Here is a 20,334-nt window from a genome sequence, read left to right on the forward strand (position 1 = left end):
ATCCGTAGAGTTTTCTAAATGTTATTATCCTGTTTAGCACTTATCTTCTTCCCTGAAAGTGAGACATGAAAGTTGGCGTTTTGTTCATGTCCCTCTAAATCGTGGTATTTCTTCATGTCGTGAAGATGTGCACAGCTCGTCATACTACCTTACTAAAAGAGCGTGCGGGCGGCTCTGCTTCTAGCGCCCTTGCTAAGCCTCAGGCCATACCTAGATTCCGGGTTATTAGCGCCAGATTCGTGGCCTGCGATTCGACGACGCGTATAATTGGCTCGTGAGCCAGCGACTGAAGAACTATTTAAATAACCTATCGTCCAAGGTAAGCTGACTTTCATGATTGTCCGAAAAGTGAATTACCAATATTTTGCTACCTTAATCCATATTGAATGCATCTTTGAATCATGGCTTCCCTAGAGAACGCGTCAAAGGCCCCATCAAAAAACATCGAGGAATTTCTCCAACGACATCCTCAAGTCCGCACCGGCACCGCAGCAAAGGCAGAACTAGACTATCTCCACGAACACGGCGACACATTGTGTGTCATAAACAAACTCTACGACAACGCGATTCTCCACAAAGACTACGATCCCGACTCCTTAAAACTCATCTTTGCTTTCGCCTACGTCAACGATGAGCAGGCAATGGCCAATTATGTAGAAGACGCTGGAGAAGACGATAGTGTCTTGTGCGATTGTGAAGTTGGGAGGGAAGAAGGCCCGGATCATCATCTTCATGAGTTTGTGAGAGCTACGGTGCCGGATTGTAAGGCCCACAAGGGGAATGATGAACCAGATCCTGGGTGCTCCGATTGTTGGCCGGTTTATAGTGGAAGTAATTGTCGGGGGGTTGAGGGATTTTGAATAAGAGTGAGTTCAGGTATGCAAGTCGATTGATCAGAATGAAAGAGTGGTTCTGAAGGAAATGAAGCTAGATGAGTTCTTTAGTTAGTTCCGTCAGGTTCCCTTGACAAGAGACTGTCTTTACATCCAGCAGTTTTGAGGCTCTCATACCAGATTATATCTGCTCATGGTACTATGCTCGGATTTAAGTCTGAAAACGATTTATGGCACATTCTTTCGTTATTCTCAGCGATTCAGAGAGTTATTAACTTGTGAATAAGACCAACTATTGTGGATCGTAAAATTAGTCTTGACGTCTAATCTAATGTCATGTCTATGATGCTATCTAAATCTATCAGAAAACTATCTTCCTCTATCATGCCACGCTTAACACAAATCCTTTTAAAACAAATCCCTATGCCCAACCAATTCTAAAAAGCTCATAATGACTCTCGTCACCCCTCCCAACACCACTCCTCTTATCCAACTTCTGCCTCTCCAAAATATCCAATCTCCTCCCATTCTTCCCCCGCAATCTATCCCTCTCCGCAAAAGCAGCTTCAACAGTATCTCCAATACCCGCAAACTTCCCATTCGGCCGTATCGTAACCAACAACCAGAAAACACCATCATCTGAGAGAAGTCGTGTTGCGCAATCACGCAGCCAGCGTGCGTGCTCGGGAGCGTATACTACATCTGTAGCGAAGAGCATGTTTGCTGGGATGTCGAAGGGGGCGATGTTGGAGAAATCAGCCCAGTCGAGGGGTGATGCTTGAACGGGGGAGGTGGAGGGGTAGTTGATGGATATGTTGGACTCGAGATTTGATAGAACGGCTGGGTGGTAGTCTGTTGCGATGATTTTGGAGTCGTTGATACCGAGTGCGGGAATGAGTTTTCCAAGGACGAGGCTTACGAGCCCGGTGCCTGCACCAAGCTCGATAATGCGATTATGCTCAGAAGGATCAAGATCTGTCAGACCGAATCTTTCTGGGTCTGTACACATGAGATTCGAAAAAACGATCGAGGCGCCCCAACTTTGGAGTCCAACATCTTCAAAATCTGTATCATTCGTCCCGGCGAGTCCGTCGTTCAGTTGAACAGAAATCTGCTTCTTCTCCACGCCGGGGACATTGGCCTCAAACGAAAACTCCCTCAAAAACGGAGAGTTCTGGTCATCTTCATCCAAGGCACTGGCGAAAAGTGACTCAAAAATATACGCCGCCTGGTCCAGCGCCCGCTGACTCGCTTCCTCGGATGAAAAAATCTCAAGACTTTCAACACGTGAGATAAGACCCGTTAACCAGCGCTCAGAAAAGGATTTCTCATGGACATCCGCCCGAATAGTCGCAGGCGTCAGTTCCCCCTCATCATCTTCGTTCCCAGAGGTATATCCCGAATCCACCTCGGCAAAAGCATGCTTCACATCCCCCAACTCCTTCGAGAAAGGAAACGATAAAGGACAGTAAATAGCCGCCAAGTAATGCAGCGCGTTGAAAATATCTGCCTCGGAGCGTTGAGGGAGCGTGAACAAAGGCGGTAAGCTGCTCGACGGCAGCGCGAGGGTGCTCATCTTGACCCAGTCTGTGATAATTAAAGATCGTGGAGTAGAACAGGGAGTGGAATCCGGGGAGAAGGAAAAGATAAGAAAAGGAGAAAAATATTAAAGTGGGTGGCGGGACGCTATCTTGAAATAGGTCTAAGCCCGGAACTTGAAGCTATCGTGAATGAAAAAAAAATCTTGCTGATAAGTTAGAGTCCCCACGTGGGTCCACTGTTAGGCTGGCGTTAGAAGGTTTCGGGGGCTTCTAAAATGCCTGAGGATCACGCACTAAATTTGACTGACAGTGCTGAAATGTCGGTATGGATGTGGGTCCTTTTGCGCTAGCGTATCGGTGTTCGGTTCCGATCACCTGGTTAAGGTTGGACAGTTCATGATTGAACTGACATGACTCACGGGACCAAAGCCCAGACCCAATAGAATTTTGTAGGATTTAGATGACTTTTCGCCTTGGAAACTAAGTGAGAAGAAGATTTAAATATTTCGAAGTATTTGCTGCATGAAATCTCAGGCCTCCAGGTTAGCTTGCTGGATTATCTGTAGACTACCTTAGACCTGGCTTCTGTATTGTAGTAGACTGAAGTAGTTTTCCTGTATCGTCCTGCTTCTTTTAAGGGGTCTGAATATTGACTAGCCAAGACAGACATCACCACTTGACAATACAGAGAAATTTGACAAAAATAACAAATTCCATTGTCCATATCCACTGCCTTCAACGACAACCATTTGATCGAATCCATTTTCACAATGGTTTTCGGCCCCAAATAAAACGCATGGGAAAGTATGCCCCTATGTCTTCCAGCTCTGTCTCTAGATCTTGCACAAGGCTATCCAGCTTCTCATCCGGCAACGGCTTCAAAGAAGGACTCAAGCCTATCACGATTAGTTGTGACCCTTCGGATCGTATCCAGACTTACCCTTCGCACCCGCCGCAAACCCCTTGGCAATGATCAAGTCCGCTCCAACCCCTAACCTCCCCAGCTCCTCATCCGCATTTCTCTTCCCAACCGCTCTCATAGCAGTCATCTCGTGTACATCTTCCAATCCAGCTTCGGCCAGCCAAGACTTCATCTTTGGCGCTTCGAGGGGTTCTAGACCTGAGGCTTGGCAAACAGCTCTAATACAAGCGAACATATCGTGATATCTCGGGTTCTCAGTCTCAGGAGTTGGACAGATACGATCGCAGTCGCCGATTTGGATCCATCCACCTGGTTTGAGAAGCTTGATGTGGTCATTCACCACGGCTCGTTGAGCTGAGCTGGAACCAGCGGCGATGAGAATCATGCGCATGTTGATGAGATCAAAAGACTCGTGCCATGATTCTGGTGGAGGATTCTTGATATCTTGCTTTACATAGCTGATTCCATGCGTAGTCGTGTTTGGAAAGAAAGAAGTATTGATATCAGTGCCGAGAAAGGTATGTTCACCTTGAGCTGGCTTACTCATCGCGAGGACTGAACATCGCGCATCCAGAGACCATCCGCAGTCCCGACGTCAACTATAGCTTGAGGTTGCGTCGAAAAGTCAAGCGGCGGGAATATTAGTTTCCCCTCTGCTGCCTGCTTGAAACCAAGATGATAAATGGTCAAGCGGCCTATGTCGCTGCTCACATCTTGATCCTGGGCTTTGAGATACCACTCTGGCGTTGAGTATACGGCTTCTGACATTTTAAGTTGCTTGAGATTTGTGAATGAGTCAGTAAGGTGAAGTTAACGGATGACGCTTGAGTAAGATACTTTGCTTATCTTTTTGTCGCGTTTGATGGCACGTGCCTGCTGAGCGGCGCAGCCATTGCTTACTTGCGTCATTGCAGACCTTTTTGTGAGAGTGATAACCAATCAAAGTTTTGCATAGTGTTCTAGAAAGGTGAGACCAGCCCTATTAATGAGACTTTATACAGTCCTCAACTCCTCAGATAAGGATGCGATCGGGGGCAAGGCTTTCCGCCTACCGAATGATCATTGAGATTTGTGGACATGTGTCACCGTCTGAGACCATGATAGAGAACCTTATATCACAACGTGCGTATGTGCTTGGTGGCAATATAAATTGGCTCCACGGGTTGAGCTTAAATTTATATGTCACCATAAACGCGGTGATCAACGACTTTACCTTGAAGCAGGGCTCATAAGTTATGAGATTCAAAATATATGAGAGTGCTACTCTTGAAATGGTTCAGGAAGATATCATCAATGTCGCCACACTTGAAAGCTGGATTTAATCCTTCATATATCGCAAGGACTGTTGTAAAGGTCTTCACCTTAGCATGGATCTTCCATATCGCTCGCTCAGATAAAGAACCTTGATACTCGGATAAATTACAGTTGAATGCCCTCCACAAGGTCAATCTCAAAATTCCCCTACAAATTCCCTTGCTGTGCTCAATACCCTCACTTTCACAGCGTCCAACACGCTAGCCAACCAACTTACACTCACCTCCATGTCATAAGCCATGGCGAAGAACTGGGTGAAGCAGAAGCCCTGGCTACCCAAAGACATAGGGCCAAAGCTCCATCCCTTCGATGGCAATCTAATGGACCCTAGCGTCATATTCCTCAAAGCCCTCGACGTCAACTCCGCCCACGGCATTGTAGTAAAAGCACGGATCGGCCGCCATCTCTACGCCATAAAATTCGTAAGTCGCTATCAACTCCCTCAATACAACATGCTAATAGCTTCCAGTTCATCACCCCTCAAGAGGACATTAACACCAGAGACATCTACGGCCATAAAGGATCATGGAGCTGCTGTGATGGATTTGACTAGTATTTCTCACCCTTTGAGAATGAGTGTCGAGCTTTCGGCAGATTGAAGGAGCAGAAAGCCGAATCCATCGCTGTCAAAGTCTATGGATGGGTTTCTCTCACAACAAGACAGATTCGAAGAAAGCTCGCGGCTGCAGGTGCCCAGAAACTGAACGGATTTCCGCCCGGGTTACTCTACGGCATTGTCAAAGACTGGGTCGAAATGACTCCGTACCATGACTCGAAGCAACGGGATATGTATGACCAGATGGTAGCGGTGAAGTACTTCGCAAGAATGCTCAAAGATCTGCACAAGCTTCATTTTTTGGGGATCGTGATTCGCGACTTGAAACCAGATCAGTACATCGACGGCATCCTCATCGATCTCAGTCTCGCCTCGACAGTTCCCCATCCCTACGGTCCCACAGCCGAATGCCCCGAAAGTCCCTGGCAACCACGCTGGACGTACGAAAGCCTTGCAGCATATGATCTGTACAACTTTCAGGTGCACGTCATTGACTTCTAGAGATACAACCAAAAGTTCTGGTTCAGCAAACGAACGCGAAATGGGGTGCAAACGAAGTGTACTGTGGACGCATACCCAGCAGCTAGATGCAAGAAACGATGCTTTACGCACACGAAACAGTTCGTGCCGCTTTTGAATTATTATGAGGAGGTATTGGCGATGGTGACAAAGCCGATGTATGATCCGCTGGACTTTTTGAGGAGAAATCTGGGATATCCGGTGCGTATTGCGCAGTTTGGCGTTCCAGCGAGAGGACCGCCACCGCCGCCGGCACAGAGACGGACGTTTACACAGATCGGTTGTTGTGCTGTCATGTAGCGTGAGTGCTGCGTCAGTTACTGGTAAATCGGTATTGGATGGATTGTGAGCGTTGATCAGTGAGCATCGGAGCTAAAGGCTTGAACAGCGAATTTGATATGATCTACATGAGACGTATCCGATTCATCTAGCGTCTTTCTATACAAGAAAAACTGTTGGACGGCGCGTATACACCAGACACAGCATGGTCTACTAGTGTAATCCAATTCAGGCACCTCATTCAAAAGTCCCGCGGTAATGCAGTGAATATGTTATTTCCAGAAATATGTTCAAGTGAGGTAAACAAAACGAGCGCATTGATTGGTACATCTTATACCAGATTGATACCAAGGAAACCACCCAGCCCAACAGCCATAACTCCCCAGCTCCAAGAAGTGATAGACCCTGCCGAACATCCATCGTCGTCATTGTTCTTCTTCTTAGTAGGGCTTGCGGACGAACTGCCACTATCGTCATCATCATCGGCAGCAGATCCAGAACCGCTCTTGGACCCGCTGCTAGAACCACTGCTGTCGTCACCACTACTTCCACTGCTTCCACTGTCTCCAGAGTCCGAGCTTCCATGAGGAGTCTTCCTCTTACAAAGCTTATTACTCGCTGTCTCTGTTGCTTTAGAAGCTGTTGATTTGGTACTCGTGGTCTTTCTCTTCTGAAGATCAACAAAAGTGATAGGCGTCATCCAGCGTTCACTCTCCGACGAAGGAATGGTTCGCGACTGCACGGATTCAGTCTGAGTAGCGGTAATGGTTGCGCAGACTGCTGAGCCTGAGCCCAGGGAGCAGTCGTATGTCGTTGAGCTAACAGCGAGATTCATGCTTGACTCTTCGTAAGTCACGGTAATCCCGTGAAAGTCTCCATCGCAAGAGTATGAAGTGCCGAAGTTTGTCTGGCAAGCAAGGAGATATTCTGTCTTTGAGCCTGTTTCCGTAATGAGGGAGGCGTAAATATTTGTTGCACTCCCAGTTTTTCTCTGAGGTAAAAAGACAGTTTCAGTAGAGTATTTGGTGGTGCTTTTTGCCGCATCAGCCAAGTACGGCGCGACAGCGAGAAGACTGATAGTAGTTGACGTCCACATAGTGTTGTATGTATGTGTGATTGAGAGAATTGACTCTCCTGAAAATCGGGAAATGAGCCGAATATTTATCCTTAACCCAATTCAAACTCGAGATCCTTCAGGAACCACGTCGTCCAATAATCAGTGACATTCCCCTGCAACGCCACTGGCAACCCTTGCTTACAGCTCAGCCCTGGGGGATAGGGGTAAGCGAGTGAATCATCTCGTCTAACAAGCTTGTTTGGTGGCAGATTATGCTTGTTTTCCGCAGCCACTACCATCCCGTTATGGCATTTCAAAAGATGCGTGGTATCAAAGGGGTAATTGATCCTCAAAATGATGGAATGGAGGTAGCCCGTCTCTGCGATGGCCGTCTTAGTCTGACCAAGTTCGTCGACGTGGCTATCTACTGTCCATTCATAAGGAGAGTTATAGGGACCTTATGAATAGCTGCTCAAGTAGTGTGCATAGCCTACGTCAATCAATTACTTATTCCCCGATGTTCACCGCCATGCCTTTGCGGGATCTTGGCAAGTTGTCGCTGTTCAGCCCTATCATTTCGCTAGGCATCCTCTGTATCAGGACAGGGATCACTGAGGCTATGGCAAGTCCTCCTCGTGTATATCGCTCGATTGAGTAGGTGTTTTTACGATTGCAATCCTTTTGCAGAGGATTCGCCTCGACTGCAACTTCACGTACCATTGCCATCGAACCGAGGCCTCCAGGTTCAGTCGCCCCACTCCGAGATGATAATCCGAGCCGATGAGCTGAGCTTCAATGACGTAGCGTACCTGATTAACTCTAACTTCGTGATAACCTCACTTCAAATCCAAAATGGCAGACACAAGCTCCCGACGTGCCGCCAAGGTTCTCTTAGAGCCTGCAGGCTTGAAGATCACATCCTTTCAAGAGATTCAGTCGCTATGGGCAGGATACGGCCATATCTGCGCACTCACCGCAAAACCAAAGGACGCTGAAACTGCTGGCAGAGTGCGCAAGTACCTGCATGCAGCCGAGTCAAACAATACGTTCTTCCTGATCCTAAAGCTTATATCGCCGCCGCCTGGTCCCACAGATGAAGGCCATCTGCGCAAGATACTGAGTTACGACGTTGAGCAGTATTTTTACGAACATGTTGCTCCTCAATTGGATGACGACGTCGCAGTAGCTCACTGTCTGACCTCAAGCTGGAGATCAAAACATGAAGATGGAGAATTACAGGGCCTCACTGCTACGATTCTTACCGATTTGAGAGTCAAGTTTCCTGTAGAAGGAGGGAAACGATCTGTTCTGAATCCGCGACAAGTTGAGTCTGCTCTAGAATGGCTCGCCAGATTCCACAGCAACTCGTGGAAATTTCTCCCCGCAAATTTGGACGAGTACCTCCTCCCTCCTCTGGATGAGTTCAAGCGACGAGATGCGGGGCAAACTGGGGGAAGCAAGTTATGGCTGAACGGAGGATATACTTATCTCGCGACTCGACGCACAGAGTACAAGTCCCTTGCTGGCGATACATACTCCGAGTGGTCAGATGCATTTTGCGCGCCTTTTAAAGGATCCGATAAGTCTACTGCTGAAGTGGTAGCTGACTTCCTCACACCAACTGGTCGACCTTTCGAGACGTTGATTCATGGCGATGTCAAGTCTGAGAATCTCTTCACTACGGAGTTGGGGGATGATGTCTGCTTCTTCGACTTTCAATATGTCGGTCTCGGACTGGGAGTCTGTGATCTCGCCAAGTTGTTTACATGCTCTGTCCCTCTCGATATGCTAACCGACTGTCCATCCCTCCCTGAAGAAATGGACATGGACCGGGGTGAAAAGGCTTTATTGTATCTCTACCATGAGACATTATTGAGCCGCCGGCCTTCTGATAAAGAGCCCTTGGACTATGATTGGGATACTCTTGTTCGGCATTGGGAGTGCGCTCTTGTTGATTGGTGTCGCTTCCAAGCATCGTGGGGATTCTGGGGAAACACGGAGTGGCTTGAGGCGAGAGTTAGATATATTCTTAACGATGCTGGATGGAGGGAGTGGCTGCAGAAGGAGGTTTCAGATACAGGAAAATCTTCAAGCGTATAAATGATAGACCAATAGATCTGAGTTTGATCAGTATGCTCACCATAACAGCATACGCTATCTGACAAGACTCACAGACCTGCCGCCGAAGCGACGTATCCGAGAGATGCTTCAAGTTCAATCGGGACGTCGTTATCAGATGCAAAATCGCTAATAAGTCTATTCTGAAACCTCACTGTCGAAATCCTCGTACGGTATTTCCTCAAGGTCTAACAGCACGTCCTGATCACCAATACCATCATCCAAACTGATCTCCTGAACATCCTCATCCTTGGCAACATCATCTTCAACCCACTCACTTCCACATTGAACAAACGACGAATGTTCAGGATGTATCTTTTCAGCATTCCTGTAACATTTGAAGCAAAGACTGAAGTCAAAGCAAATCTGGCAGTCAAAGAAAATCCCATGGGACTCGATCAAACAACAATCACAGTAGTGAGACTCTGGAGCACTGCCCCGTTTTCTTGACCTGATCTTCCTGTGACTTGCTTGATCTATTAAATCTTCGACGCTGGAACACATTAGCTTCTGTTAGTGTGGATAGTAGGCAGTGCTTACAAGTCGGCGTGGTGATAGTATGCCACCTCACAGACTGTCCAGTCTCTGTCAACACCGCACCCCTTCATACTAGGGTCAGCTCCATGCTTCAAGAGGAATGCGATCATAACACTGGCCGAGCCTTCGCCCTCAAGCTGTCGATTCCAGATCCGTGCTGCACGAGCAGCCCAGAGCAGTGGTGTCCAACCATCATCGTCCTTCACATCGATCCCAACACCAACCCTCTCAGAGCGCTCTAGCACTACCTCTACCAGCTCGACATCCTCTGTCATTACAGCGTAGTGTAAAGGCACTCGACCAGCCACATCCCTGACCGCAAAGTCGGAGTTGGGAATTTCCAGAAGGTTGAGAACCGTAAGAGAATTATAGCATGCCAGATGGACTGTCTTGCGATCCAGGGAGTCCTGATCTTGGGGCGAGGTTTCTGAGTTAAGGAGCAGTTTGATAGTATCTGCTGGGCACGACAGACATGCTGAGATGAGAGGGTATTGGAATAAGCCCCCTGTAGTCCTTGGGTTGGCTCCGTTCACAAGGAGAAGAGCGATTATGTCGCTGGCTAGGGGACATGATAGCAGGTCGCTTCGGAGTGTTGCCGATATCAGGGGTGTTCCATACAGCCCTTCGCAGCATGAATTGATGTCCACGTCGTGGTCTATAAGTGACCGAACCATAGCCAATGTACCAAACCTACACGCTTCGTGAAGGGCTGAGACCTTTTGCTGAGACGTTATAAAGTTCTGCGTGAGTAGGGAAGGCTCCTTCTTCAGCATATAGAAGAACACGTCATCCATCTCAGCCCCAATAGCCATAATCAGAGGCGTATTCTTATCCGAGTTCAACACGTCTAGTCTTCCACCAGCGTTGACAACAAGTCGGACCGTCTCGAGAGTCGTGAATCTGGTGATGCAGTGAAGTGCCGTGTTCTCCTTCTTATCCCTCATTTCCAGGTCAGGATTGTATTCGAGAATCTTGCGGATCATGCCACTGGGCGCATTAAGCTTGATAGCCCACGCCAGTAGTGATTCACCGTTCTCATTGGTATTGTTAACGTCAACGCCAGCTTCCAGTATCGCCTCAACAATCTCAATGTATCCAATAGGTATTACTATGCGTAAATCTCCGTAGATCGAGGCTGCATTGATGTCAGGCTTAGTCTTGGCGTCAAGCAGAACCTGAACAGTGGCGAGATGGTTTGAACAAATGGCGAAGTTCAGTGCTGTTCGTGAGTCTGCGTTGCCCTTGTTGATGTCCGCGCCGTGCTCGAGAAGGATACGAACTATCTCAGGATGGGGACAGGCTTCATGCAACAGCGTGATTTTGTTTTCGTGGTAGATGACGTTCACGTCTGCCTTTGCATCTACCAGCCACTGCACTATGTTTGTATGCCCGCCGCTTACTGCAGAGCCTATCACTGGGATTCCGTCCGAGTCTCGCGCATCGGGGTCTGCTCCCTTTTCAATGAGATACTGGACAATCTCGGGACGGTTCCAGTCAACGGCCACTTGCACTATTACAAGTCAGTCATGCAGTTCTCTAGACGTATCAAATACTTACTGGGTGTACGTGACCATCCGTCATCAGGTGGCGCTTCACGCTTGTCTATCGTGGCCTTGTTCTCGATGAGCAGCTTGACTATATCCAAGTCTCCCTCAGAAATCGCCTGGATCAGGGGCGTATTAACTTTATCGGGCGTCAGATCCGGATCAGCATCGCTCTCCAGCAACATCTTGCAAATATCAAGCCTCCTGGCCTGAATAGCCATCCTCAACGCCGTGTCACCCTTAGGGGTAACAACGTTGGGGTTAAAGCCATGGCTGAGAAGAAGCGCCAGACACCTCTTATTCTCGTTCTCGACAGCGAGATTTACTGGGTGTAAGTCTGGCTCATACTCCATGCGCTCAATCTCGTCCTTACGCGAGAGCATGACCTCGAGAGTAGTAAAATCTCCCCAAATAACAGCTATTTCCAAGGCCGAGCGGTCCACCAAGTCTCTGTCCGCTATGGAAACACCGCATGAGAGTAAGAACTCGACCGTCTCACCAGAAGACCACCGGGCGGCTACATGCAGCGGAGTATACCCCTGCACATTCTTAGCCGATGGGCTGGCTCCTGCATCGACAAGGAGCTTGGCGATGTTCACATGGGAGTTGATCAATGTTGTGTAGATGAAGCTACTGCCGTTAGGGGTCGTGCCTTTTGTGGGTTCAGGCCCTACTCCCAGTTCGAGTAATTTAGTGACAACATCAATCATTCCTGACCTGACTGCTCTGTGCATTGGCATCATAAGCCAATCGTATGGGTCTGAAGTAGGCTCATCAGGCTCAGGGTTTGTAGCCTCCTGATCGTCTCTTGTCACCTCTTCCGATGGATGTTCTTGGGGAATGTTCTTCTCCTGATTCTCCACTACCTCGAGTTTCTCTTCAGACTCTTCTGCTTTCAGGGAGGCTTTGAGAGACTCAGGTAAACCCTTGACAAGCTCCCTGAGTGCTTCATCGTTGTATGATAGGCTGACAACTCTGGCAGCTTCATGCAGATTCTCATCCCCAACATCGATACCATTTGGGTATGAGCCCATCAGATCCCTGATGACTACATCGTGTCCCGCTCTGCAAGCCTCAATCAATGCCTGACCTCTCTCATCGACCAGGTCTTCGTTTCTCTCGAGAAGCGTTTCTACAACAGTAGCAAGGCCCAAGTGAGCTGCAACAGGGAGAGCTTTGACATGTGCTGGAGAAGGCTTCAGTTGAATATTGGATAAAGCGAAAAGTGATTTGGTCCAGAATCGAAATAATAAGTCGTTCTCAAACAAGTCCAAGATTTCTGTTTCGGATTTCCCTGTCATATGCCAGTGTTTGGGCCAGAATTCAAGAATATATGGAATAGACTGGATCGCATCTTCTGGCCTCCTAGCGGCATCTTGGATATAGGCTATGCAAGTCTGCAGCACCCTCTCATGACAGCCAGTCTCAGACATATCATACCACAACTCTTCACTGCTAGTAGAGCTGTGGCTTTTAAACCATGAGCGGGTAGCCGGGTGTCTAAATCTGATCTCTCCATTCACAGAAGTGATCAGCCCGTGAAAATGGCGTAGGATATTCACTGAAGCTGGGCGTGTAGTTTCACTCCCCCTTAAATGAAACCACACAACATCAGAGACGCGGCAGAACTCATCATATAGTAGAGGTCTATAACAAACCAGAAGCCAAGACAGCAGAAAGTTGGCCCAGGGCCGAAGAGCCTCAGTAATGTCTCCTAGTATCTCTGCAAAGAGTAGAGCTGGTGTGAGGGTTTTGTCGAGCAGTGTTTTGGCACGAGCGATTTTCTCCGTATCTGATCCGAGCCACTCAACGACCAACTCGCTCAGATTATAGTCATCTTCATAACTTGAGAGTATGCGTTGTACATCTTGATGCAGGTCAGTCCCAGCACAGGCCCCCAGCTGACTTATGACTTGAGATGCTCTGGTCTTGACAGGAAATGACACAGACTTCTTGGGACGGCACTCGATAGTCTTAACGAGCTCTTGAGGAAACTTGGATAACATAGAGGCAATATCCATGTCTCCTTTCGTTCCTTTTGTCGTGGTTATCAACATCCTGAAACAATTTTCGCTCCTGGAAAGAAGTTTGTGAATCTCGGAAAGAAACCATATCGAAGACTGGTCGCATTCATCAAGACATCCCAGGACGTAGTAACCAGCCTTTAGAGCTGCAGCAAGTTAGCTTCTTGAATTCCTCGCTCCAGTCTGGCTCTTCTTACCCTTTGTGCCCTGCATATCCCACAGCTCGCTAAACAAATTTGTTCGGTGCAGCGCTTCGCATCTGACAAATGTATCCAACGGTCTGCTCACAAAACTGCCAGTCTGCATTCTGTTGCTTAGGAATCGTGCGATAAATGTCCGCAGCATAGCGTCACAGTTGTTGAACCGGGTATCATGAGCGTCAAACTTCATGTACAGCAACGGATCGTATATGCCGCTTCTGTTCTTGTCCAGAAAGTAGCTTGCGTTCTCGGTTTCTGCCTCCGTATCAGAAGAACATCTCATATGCATTATGAGTGCTTCTTTTTGCTTTGGTAATTCAAGGAGATCTGAGTTGTGCCAGTCTTCGTCGATTTTTTGATATGGTTGAACTGGCGAGGCTTGACTGATCATTTTACGAAGAGCGACATGCTGGTCGTCTGTCAAGTCTCCCACTAGCAACAATGTTAACGATTGTCTTCTGGTCAATGAATAACTTACTAAGCCAGTCTCCGTCCGGGAGATCATTCACCGGGTGGTACCCATCTTCTGTGGCAAGGATCAAATCACAGTTCGATTTCTCCATCTTCACCACTCGCTCAAACGGAATGGCCATGATGGACATGCAGAGGGGGAAGACCTTTGTCAGTGTAATTAGCAACCAGTAACCCCACAGATCTTGTCATATTGCCAAGCTGTTATACACGAACCTGTTGTGCTGGGTGTAAGTGGCGATTAGAAACCACGTTGATGAAGTTGACCTGAGTAAGCATCTGGGTCCCAAGAAACGCGTCGTTCACTTTGGTGATAGTCTCTGTGAGACTTTTGGCATACCCGACCGTATGGCCTGACCATTTCTGCTGTTGCTGGGCCGTCAATCGCAGCACAGCCTCTTCCAAGAGGCCAACAGAGGAATATCTGTGTGGATAGCCGAAGAAATACTATCATCCCTCAGTCAGCGCTACCCAGAGAATACACCTGACCTGAACTTCTCACCAAAGCACGTGTACAATACAGTATATCAGCGTACTTGTCTTGGTCGCTAGAAGCCATCGCCAGCGCCTACATCGATTAGCTGCAGTTCTCGTTCAAGCCACTCTATAAGTGATTTTACCGCCTTCACGATAGTCCCTCCAACATCATGAGAAAAGAAATGTATGGGTCGTCTAGCCTCCTTCGAGACATGAGTTAGTAGCGTCAGGAAAATGAACCAGGTTGACAAACTGTGATCTCGGATGTCCGAAGCTTTCGGAGAGCTTCCAATAAGGCTTCTGCCTCTTGATAAACGCCGCATGGCGTGTAGTATCTCCCAGCCTCTATATCTGTATGATAGCCGTAGGACATTATTCGTCCTTTGTTCTCTGATGCGCCAGCAAGGGCTTTGTTGATCCATATTGAGTCAGATCCCATTGTCCACGAATCTGGACTTGAACCATAGATTCCATGAATAAGAACGACACTAAAGAGCCATATAGTCAGTACTATTCAGGAACCGATTACCAGTACTCACTCAAAAGGAACAACTGGGATCTCATGATTTGACGCATCGTCGGGGCTCGGTTCCTGGTCACCGTCTTGGATTACATTCAAACCGACTTTGCAAAGCTGTCAGTGTATACTTCACTCACAATGGGACTTTTTCAAGCGACTTACACTTCTGAAACTGCTGGTCACCGCTCTCATCCACTGCTGTCGGGATCTCCAAAACTGGGTTCTCCGCCTCAGGAACCACTATCTCGACCATGGTCACAACAGAAAAAGAGCGTCCAGCTCTGCTGGTTGGGATCAGGCTTGTCGCCAATAACACAAATCGAGTATCGCGGGCAGTCAAAGCCTACTACGAGAGCCTCGCAAAGATTGAACAAGAGATTGTCCTTCCAAAGAGGGGGAAGCACACTAGGCACGGTCATACTTCCAGGCGGCGCTGCAGATAATCAGTGTGATTAGTTTGCGAGGTGCAGATATCCCCATGATCCCTGCATCTGACATGCATATCCCTACCCTGGGCCTTTCGGTGGGCACGGGCCGATTCGGGATGGTCTGTGACTCAGTGAGGCTACGAGGAATGGGTTGGTAGAATGATTGCTCCCACAGACTGACTGTATTTATCACCAAATCTCAATTCCAGAGCTTTATTTAACGGCAAATGGTGCCTCAACTGCCATCCTCACTTTACACAATTCGTTCAAATCAACACTCGCCAAGTCTTTGGCACCGTAAGACCTCCCCTTCTTGCCAGACCCCCCTGTCTCTCTGGGATTGAAAAGAATCGGATCATCCAATGGAATCTTCGAAAGCCTGCGTTCCCACCCAGTGACCCAGTCAACGTCAGCTTGCAGTGTAACCTCAGCGTTAAAGCGCTCATCGCCAGCTCGTCGCACCAGAATCGCAGTCGTTACTGAATCCGGCACGCCCGTCTTACGGCGCTCGTTCTCCTGCAGATTCCACGCTGCTACTGTAGAATCGCCCGAGTTCTTCCCGCTGCCGAGGTTGATGCTGCCTGTAATTGTGGTTGCGCCACTGACATCCCTGGTGTACGACTTCTCCAAGCTTGCTGAAGCACCGGCCTCGAGGAATGGTACGCCTGAAGCACCTAGGTTTAACTGGCCACTGCGTGTTGTCGTCTCGGTGTCGGTGGTCGGTACCACTGTCCAGCGTTCCTCAGGCGCGATGGCATCTACCTCGAGATACGAATCGTCCGTGGTAGAGAACTCGATTTCGACTTTGGCTCGGATGACTCTTCGTGAGCTCTTCTGGGGGTCAAAGCGGAAACGGAAGACCATCAGCGTGGCTTTGTCTCCTCCTTCGTTGTAGGATCCATGAATGACGGATAGCAATTCAACGCGAGTATGGATGCTGCCGCTGGTGCGCTCAATGATGTTGCGTCTCTCCCAGTCACTCATCGAGGCATTTTCAGTTCGTACAGTGTCATCTTCACCGATGACCTGGTGCTCCAACGGTGTTTCGAAGACCAAGAGCGGCTCATCTGTCTGATCATAATCCTGTGAGGTTGTCATCGCTATTAAGTTTCTGATATATACTGTGAGCAGTTGCTTTGGGTGCCTGATTCATTATGCGATAATCCAACCCTTTATCTTCCAACGAAGCCTTCCTCTCGCTTGCAAGGTTCTTCGATCTAGGAGACACCTGCAAGGGTACCTGGCAACAAGGTCATATCGCCCCGCAGCGAGTGGCACATGCTGACCATGGAGGGATTTGGGCGGTTCGAGAGCCAATAATCAGAAATTAAGTGGATGCCCCCAAGAAGAGGCTGATAACCCGTGTTGTCAAGCGGCTCAGGCCTGTTCAGTTGACAAACCAGCTCTAACTTATGCACGTAATCAGCCTTCTCATTCATCCTCATCTTCCAATCGCATACCATTTCATGAGTTTTGAGTCACCATGAATCACAGCGATGAAGCCACCAATGGGTTCTCCCAAGCGCATGAAGAAGATGACGACGAAGTTTACCTTGACGAAGATGAGTTCCCAGCTGCGTCCGTAACACTACTAGACGAAGATCCCGTCAAAGCCAAATTTGAGCGTCATGTCGAAGAGGCACGAATACTATCTAATAACCTACAATCATCTGAATCAAGCGACAAAGCAAGCCAGCAGCTCAAATTCGTCAACGACAGGTTTAGTGAATGGCACAACACGACCGAGGAAGGAAAGAACTTTCTTCACTTTCTCGCAGACTACGATCACAGAATTCACAAACCGCCCGTCAACCTCCAATGGCTGATGTGGCGAGCCATCCGCAAACTCCCAGCGCACTTACTCTGGTCACCGGATAACAACAAGCGCATTCCTCTTACCAGCGCGCTGTTGGCTAATAACTCGCTGTTCGGTTGGTCAGTATGCTTGAAGATTAAGGATACTACGTGCCAAGAGTATAATGCTCTGTTGCAGAAAAGATATGAGAACAGGGATGAGAGTAGTGAGACTACTTGCTTGCATGCCGCTGCGACTTGTATCTTTGACAATGGAGTCAAGAGAACAGAGTTCTTTACCAAGGTATGCGGCTTTGTGCCTAGAGACATGTTCTTTGTACGGGACACAAAGCGTCGCACTGCTCTTCACCGTGCAGTCGAGTATGAGTGCTGTTGCAACAGTCAAGTCGAGGTGGTCAAGGAGATTCTACGCTCATGTCCTGACCTCTTGGAAGAACCTATTCAAGATCCAGATGACTTCAATCGCACTCTATCAGTCTACCAATACCACCATCTCACCCGGAAGAAGTTCCTGGAGAGTCGACGAAGACGTGCTCAGGATCTCGCCGTCCAAGAGCCGGCAGCAGCAGCCCCAAAGAGAGTAGAGTACAAACTTGAAAGAGGCGTAGACCCCAAGAAGGATGCAAAGAGAGTCGTAACAAGGACAGAAAAGTCGGGCTCAGAAAAGACAAGCATGGGTCCTCCGCCAGGTGTCAAGCGAAGAGGTTCCATTGCTGCAACTCCCCAAGGCGCTACAACTCCAGTGCAATCTCCGTCTCTGACGCCGATAACTCGAGTAAAGACAGGGACAGCAACTCGACCAGACATAGTGCAAAAGCCTGGGTCGAAGGAGAAGGAGATGGAAGATGCAGCGAGAACGATCGGCAACCTACTAAAACTTGAGACCTTGCGGAAACTAAGCCCAGAGAGAGCAGCGGATAGTTTACGATTGCCAGATGATCCAGATAAAGAGTTTTGGTTTGACTTTGGACCACCCAACACAGTCAGCCAGGATGACTTTAAGAAGTATTTCGGGCATTTGCAGTTTGACACAGCACTACAGTACGTTGGGTTTCCGAGAGTTCGGCTCAAGGGGGGTAGAGAACAGCCTGATGTGAGGCATCAAGGAAGAAAGGTGAGAAAGACTGTTTATGCGAGGTACTTGGTCGTTGACAGAATCAGGATATGACATTCTTTTTTGACTGGCTAAGAGGAAAGTCTGTCACTCGAATCATCAAGGTGAGATATCTGAGAACCTACCTCTCTTCTCTTCCAATTAACGAAACAGGTTGTTGTGGAGGATATGGAAAAGCCATCTCACAGTGACGAGGCGATCGAAGAGTGTTTGAAGGATCTTGTAAGTTTAGGGTTTCCTGGTGATTGTCAATTGCTGAGATATTGTAGGGTGTCGAAATTCTCGACTGGAGACGTCTTGATCTCGATGCACTCACCCTTCGCAAGATCGGGACTCATCTACGCGAGGTTCATCTCCAATGGAGTGGCAGCAACTCGACTCTCAGAGCGTGGTCCGAGAAGGAAGGTCTAGCTTCAATTCCTACGCTGGAAGTCATTCACTTGTTCCAACATGAAGTGCGTCTATGCCTAAAAGGGGCCCTAGCTTGTCTTATCACTAACATGATCCATTAGGGGCTTGAGTCTCGCGAGCGAACCATAGAGAATCTGAATGCCTTTGAGAAACGACTACACGACTCCTGGCCCGAAGGAAGACCAAAACCTCAAGTGATCCCTCCCAAAACAGGCGGTGGCGTGCGCATGGCAACCGTCCAAGTCCCAGACGCAAGACCTCAGCCATTGCAACGTTCAATCGATCCTCACAAATGGATGGAATGCATGACGAGCTTCTCAAAGCGCTTCAAGCAGATCAAGGCTCTCAGAGGCAATAATCCCTCTCTGCCACCGGTCGAAGTGGCGCTGATTGACGATGGTGTTGATATCATGCACCCTGATCTAAACGATACCAGAGATCGCACGTTTTTGGGCCAGAGCTTTGATCACCAAACTGGAGGGTCGACGCCCCGCGTGCCGCCGTACTGGAGTTCCCCCTCTGGCCACGGGACATTAATGGCCAGGCTTATTCATAAGATATGCCCCAGTGCTATTATCCACGTTATTAAACTGCAGACTTTCTGGTCAGGAAATTCCAAGAAGCTTCAGATCAAGCCTGACAGTGCTGTAAAGGTGAGAGACATCCTCAGTGATTTTGGCTCAAGATTCTAACGAGCTAGGCTATCAACTATGCTGCCAAGAGAGGATCTCAGATCATCTGCATGTCATGGACCATCAAACCCCCAGAAGAGCCACTAAGAAGCCAGTTCGACACCGCAATCTTCAACGCCATTGGCAAACACGGCTGTCTCATATTTTGCGCAGCCAGCGACCAAGGACAATCCGCAGACGTCAGCTATCCCCACGCAAGCAGCCATCACTGCTTCAGAATCGGCGCCGCAAAAGCAACCGGCAACATAGTCGACACAGTCGGCGACTCCCAGACCGTCGATTTCATCTTCCCCGGGCACGAAGTTGTAATTGATAACAACGAAACGAAAACTCAGTTAGAAAAGTTCGACGCTCACTCTGGTAGTTCTGTCGCCAACGGTCTAGCAGCAGGCCTAGCAGCTCTTGTGATCGAGTGCGTGAGATTAGGAGCCCTGTATACCAGAGAGTATAGAAAGCTGGAGCCAAAGGTTGCTATAAACTACAGCCATATTTCCATCGATGAGGAGGATTTGAAGAAGATACGGAGTCGTGCGCAGATGGCGTATGCGTTGAATTGGATTGGGACTAATCAGAACACGAATAATAAGTATATAGAGGTTTGGCACACGTTTAGTGCCGTCGCGGAGAAGTTGTCGAGGAGTGAGGGTGTTTCACTCGAGCAGCTGGAACATATAGCGACGCTTGCTGGGTTCTTCCTGAAGAAGGGGATGTAGTTGACTTTCCTATCCGGGAAGAGGGCCAGTATCACTATTGGGGCTATTAGCCCTGCAAATTAACATCCAAGGTCGACATCGATCTACGAAGTACGAATTCGCTGGCGTGTTGTATCACTGTCTGAAAGTCTGGTTTGAGGGATATGAAGGTTAAGCCTAGGATAAAGAAATCGACTAGAGTATCAACGTAAACCAACTTCTGATGAGTCGTCAGAACTTGGTCAGTTATAGCCAACGGGACCAACTCCT

At 48.4% G+C, this 20,334-nt stretch overlaps 9 protein-coding genes; 4 read left to right on the forward strand and 5 right to left on the reverse strand.

The window, feature by feature from the left end:
• Positions 1–401: 401 nt before the first annotated feature.
• Positions 402–860, forward strand: FFUJ_12981 (uncharacterized protein; the record flags this gene model as incomplete). Its single annotated transcript, XM_023575612.1, has 1 exon — positions 402–860. One exon carries the CDS (start codon positions 402–404, stop codon positions 858–860), a length of 459 nt encoding a protein of 152 aa, XP_023428896.1.
• A 394-nt stretch (positions 861–1,254) lies between these two features.
• On the reverse strand, positions 1,255–2,409 carry FFUJ_12982 (related to SAM-dependent methyltransferases; the record flags this gene model as incomplete). Its single annotated transcript, XM_023575613.1, has 1 exon — positions 1,255–2,409. One exon carries the CDS (start codon positions 2,407–2,409, stop codon positions 1,255–1,257), a length of 1,155 nt encoding a protein of 384 aa, XP_023428897.1.
• Positions 2,410–3,279: 870 nt separating this feature from the next.
• FFUJ_12983 (uncharacterized protein) lies at positions 3,280–3,843 on the reverse strand (the record flags this gene model as incomplete). The annotated part of the gene is made up of 1 exon (XM_023575614.1): positions 3,280–3,843. One exon carries the CDS (start codon positions 3,841–3,843, stop codon positions 3,280–3,282), a length of 564 nt encoding a protein of 187 aa, XP_023428898.1.
• Positions 3,844–4,849: 1,006 nt separating this feature from the next.
• FFUJ_12984 (uncharacterized protein) lies at positions 4,850–5,667 on the forward strand (the record flags this gene model as incomplete). XM_023575615.1 has 3 exons in its annotated part: positions 4,850–5,032; positions 5,080–5,146; positions 5,195–5,667. 3 exons carry the CDS (start codon positions 4,850–4,852, stop codon positions 5,665–5,667), a joined length of 723 nt encoding a protein of 240 aa, XP_023428899.1.
• A 628-nt stretch (positions 5,668–6,295) lies between these two features.
• FFUJ_12985 (uncharacterized protein) lies at positions 6,296–6,799 on the reverse strand (the record flags this gene model as incomplete). Its single annotated transcript, XM_023575616.1, has 1 exon — positions 6,296–6,799. The coding sequence occupies one exon, from the start codon at positions 6,797–6,799 to the stop codon at positions 6,296–6,298; it is 504 nt and encodes a 167-aa protein (XP_023428900.1).
• Positions 6,800–7,873: 1,074 nt separating this feature from the next.
• On the forward strand, positions 7,874–9,121 carry FFUJ_12986 (uncharacterized protein; the record flags this gene model as incomplete). The annotated part of the gene is made up of 1 exon (XM_023575618.1): positions 7,874–9,121. One exon carries the CDS (start codon positions 7,874–7,876, stop codon positions 9,119–9,121), a length of 1,248 nt encoding a protein of 415 aa, XP_023428901.1.
• A 156-nt stretch (positions 9,122–9,277) lies between these two features.
• FFUJ_12987 (related to ankyrin 1) lies at positions 9,278–15,165 on the reverse strand (the record flags this gene model as incomplete). XM_023575619.1 has 11 exons in its annotated part: positions 9,278–9,632; positions 9,680–11,186; positions 11,234–13,390; positions 13,442–13,876; positions 13,923–14,061; positions 14,132–14,362; positions 14,418–14,483; positions 14,536–14,595; positions 14,646–14,880; positions 14,932–15,016; positions 15,075–15,165. 11 exons carry the CDS (start codon positions 15,163–15,165, stop codon positions 9,278–9,280), a joined length of 5,361 nt encoding a protein of 1,786 aa, XP_023428902.1.
• A 388-nt stretch (positions 15,166–15,553) lies between these two features.
• FFUJ_12988 (uncharacterized protein) lies at positions 15,554–16,438 on the reverse strand (the record flags this gene model as incomplete). Its single annotated transcript, XM_023575620.1, has 1 exon — positions 15,554–16,438. The coding sequence occupies one exon, from the start codon at positions 16,436–16,438 to the stop codon at positions 15,554–15,556; it is 885 nt and encodes a 294-aa protein (XP_023428903.1).
• Positions 16,439–16,823: 385 nt separating this feature from the next.
• FFUJ_12989 (related to microbial serine proteinase) lies at positions 16,824–20,085 on the forward strand (the record flags this gene model as incomplete). XM_023575621.1 has 6 exons in its annotated part: positions 16,824–18,269; positions 18,317–18,373; positions 18,423–18,491; positions 18,539–18,724; positions 18,782–19,333; positions 19,381–20,085. The coding sequence occupies 6 exons, from the start codon at positions 16,824–16,826 to the stop codon at positions 20,083–20,085; spliced, it is 3,015 nt and encodes a 1,004-aa protein (XP_023428904.1).
• Positions 20,086–20,334: the final 249 nt, after the last annotated feature.

This window comes from Fusarium fujikuroi, chromosome FFUJ_chr04 (genome assembly GCF_900079805.1).
Source record: "Fusarium fujikuroi IMI 58289 draft genome, chromosome FFUJ_chr04".
Taxonomy (NCBI): Eukaryota; Fungi; Ascomycota; class Sordariomycetes; order Hypocreales; family Nectriaceae; genus Fusarium; species Fusarium fujikuroi.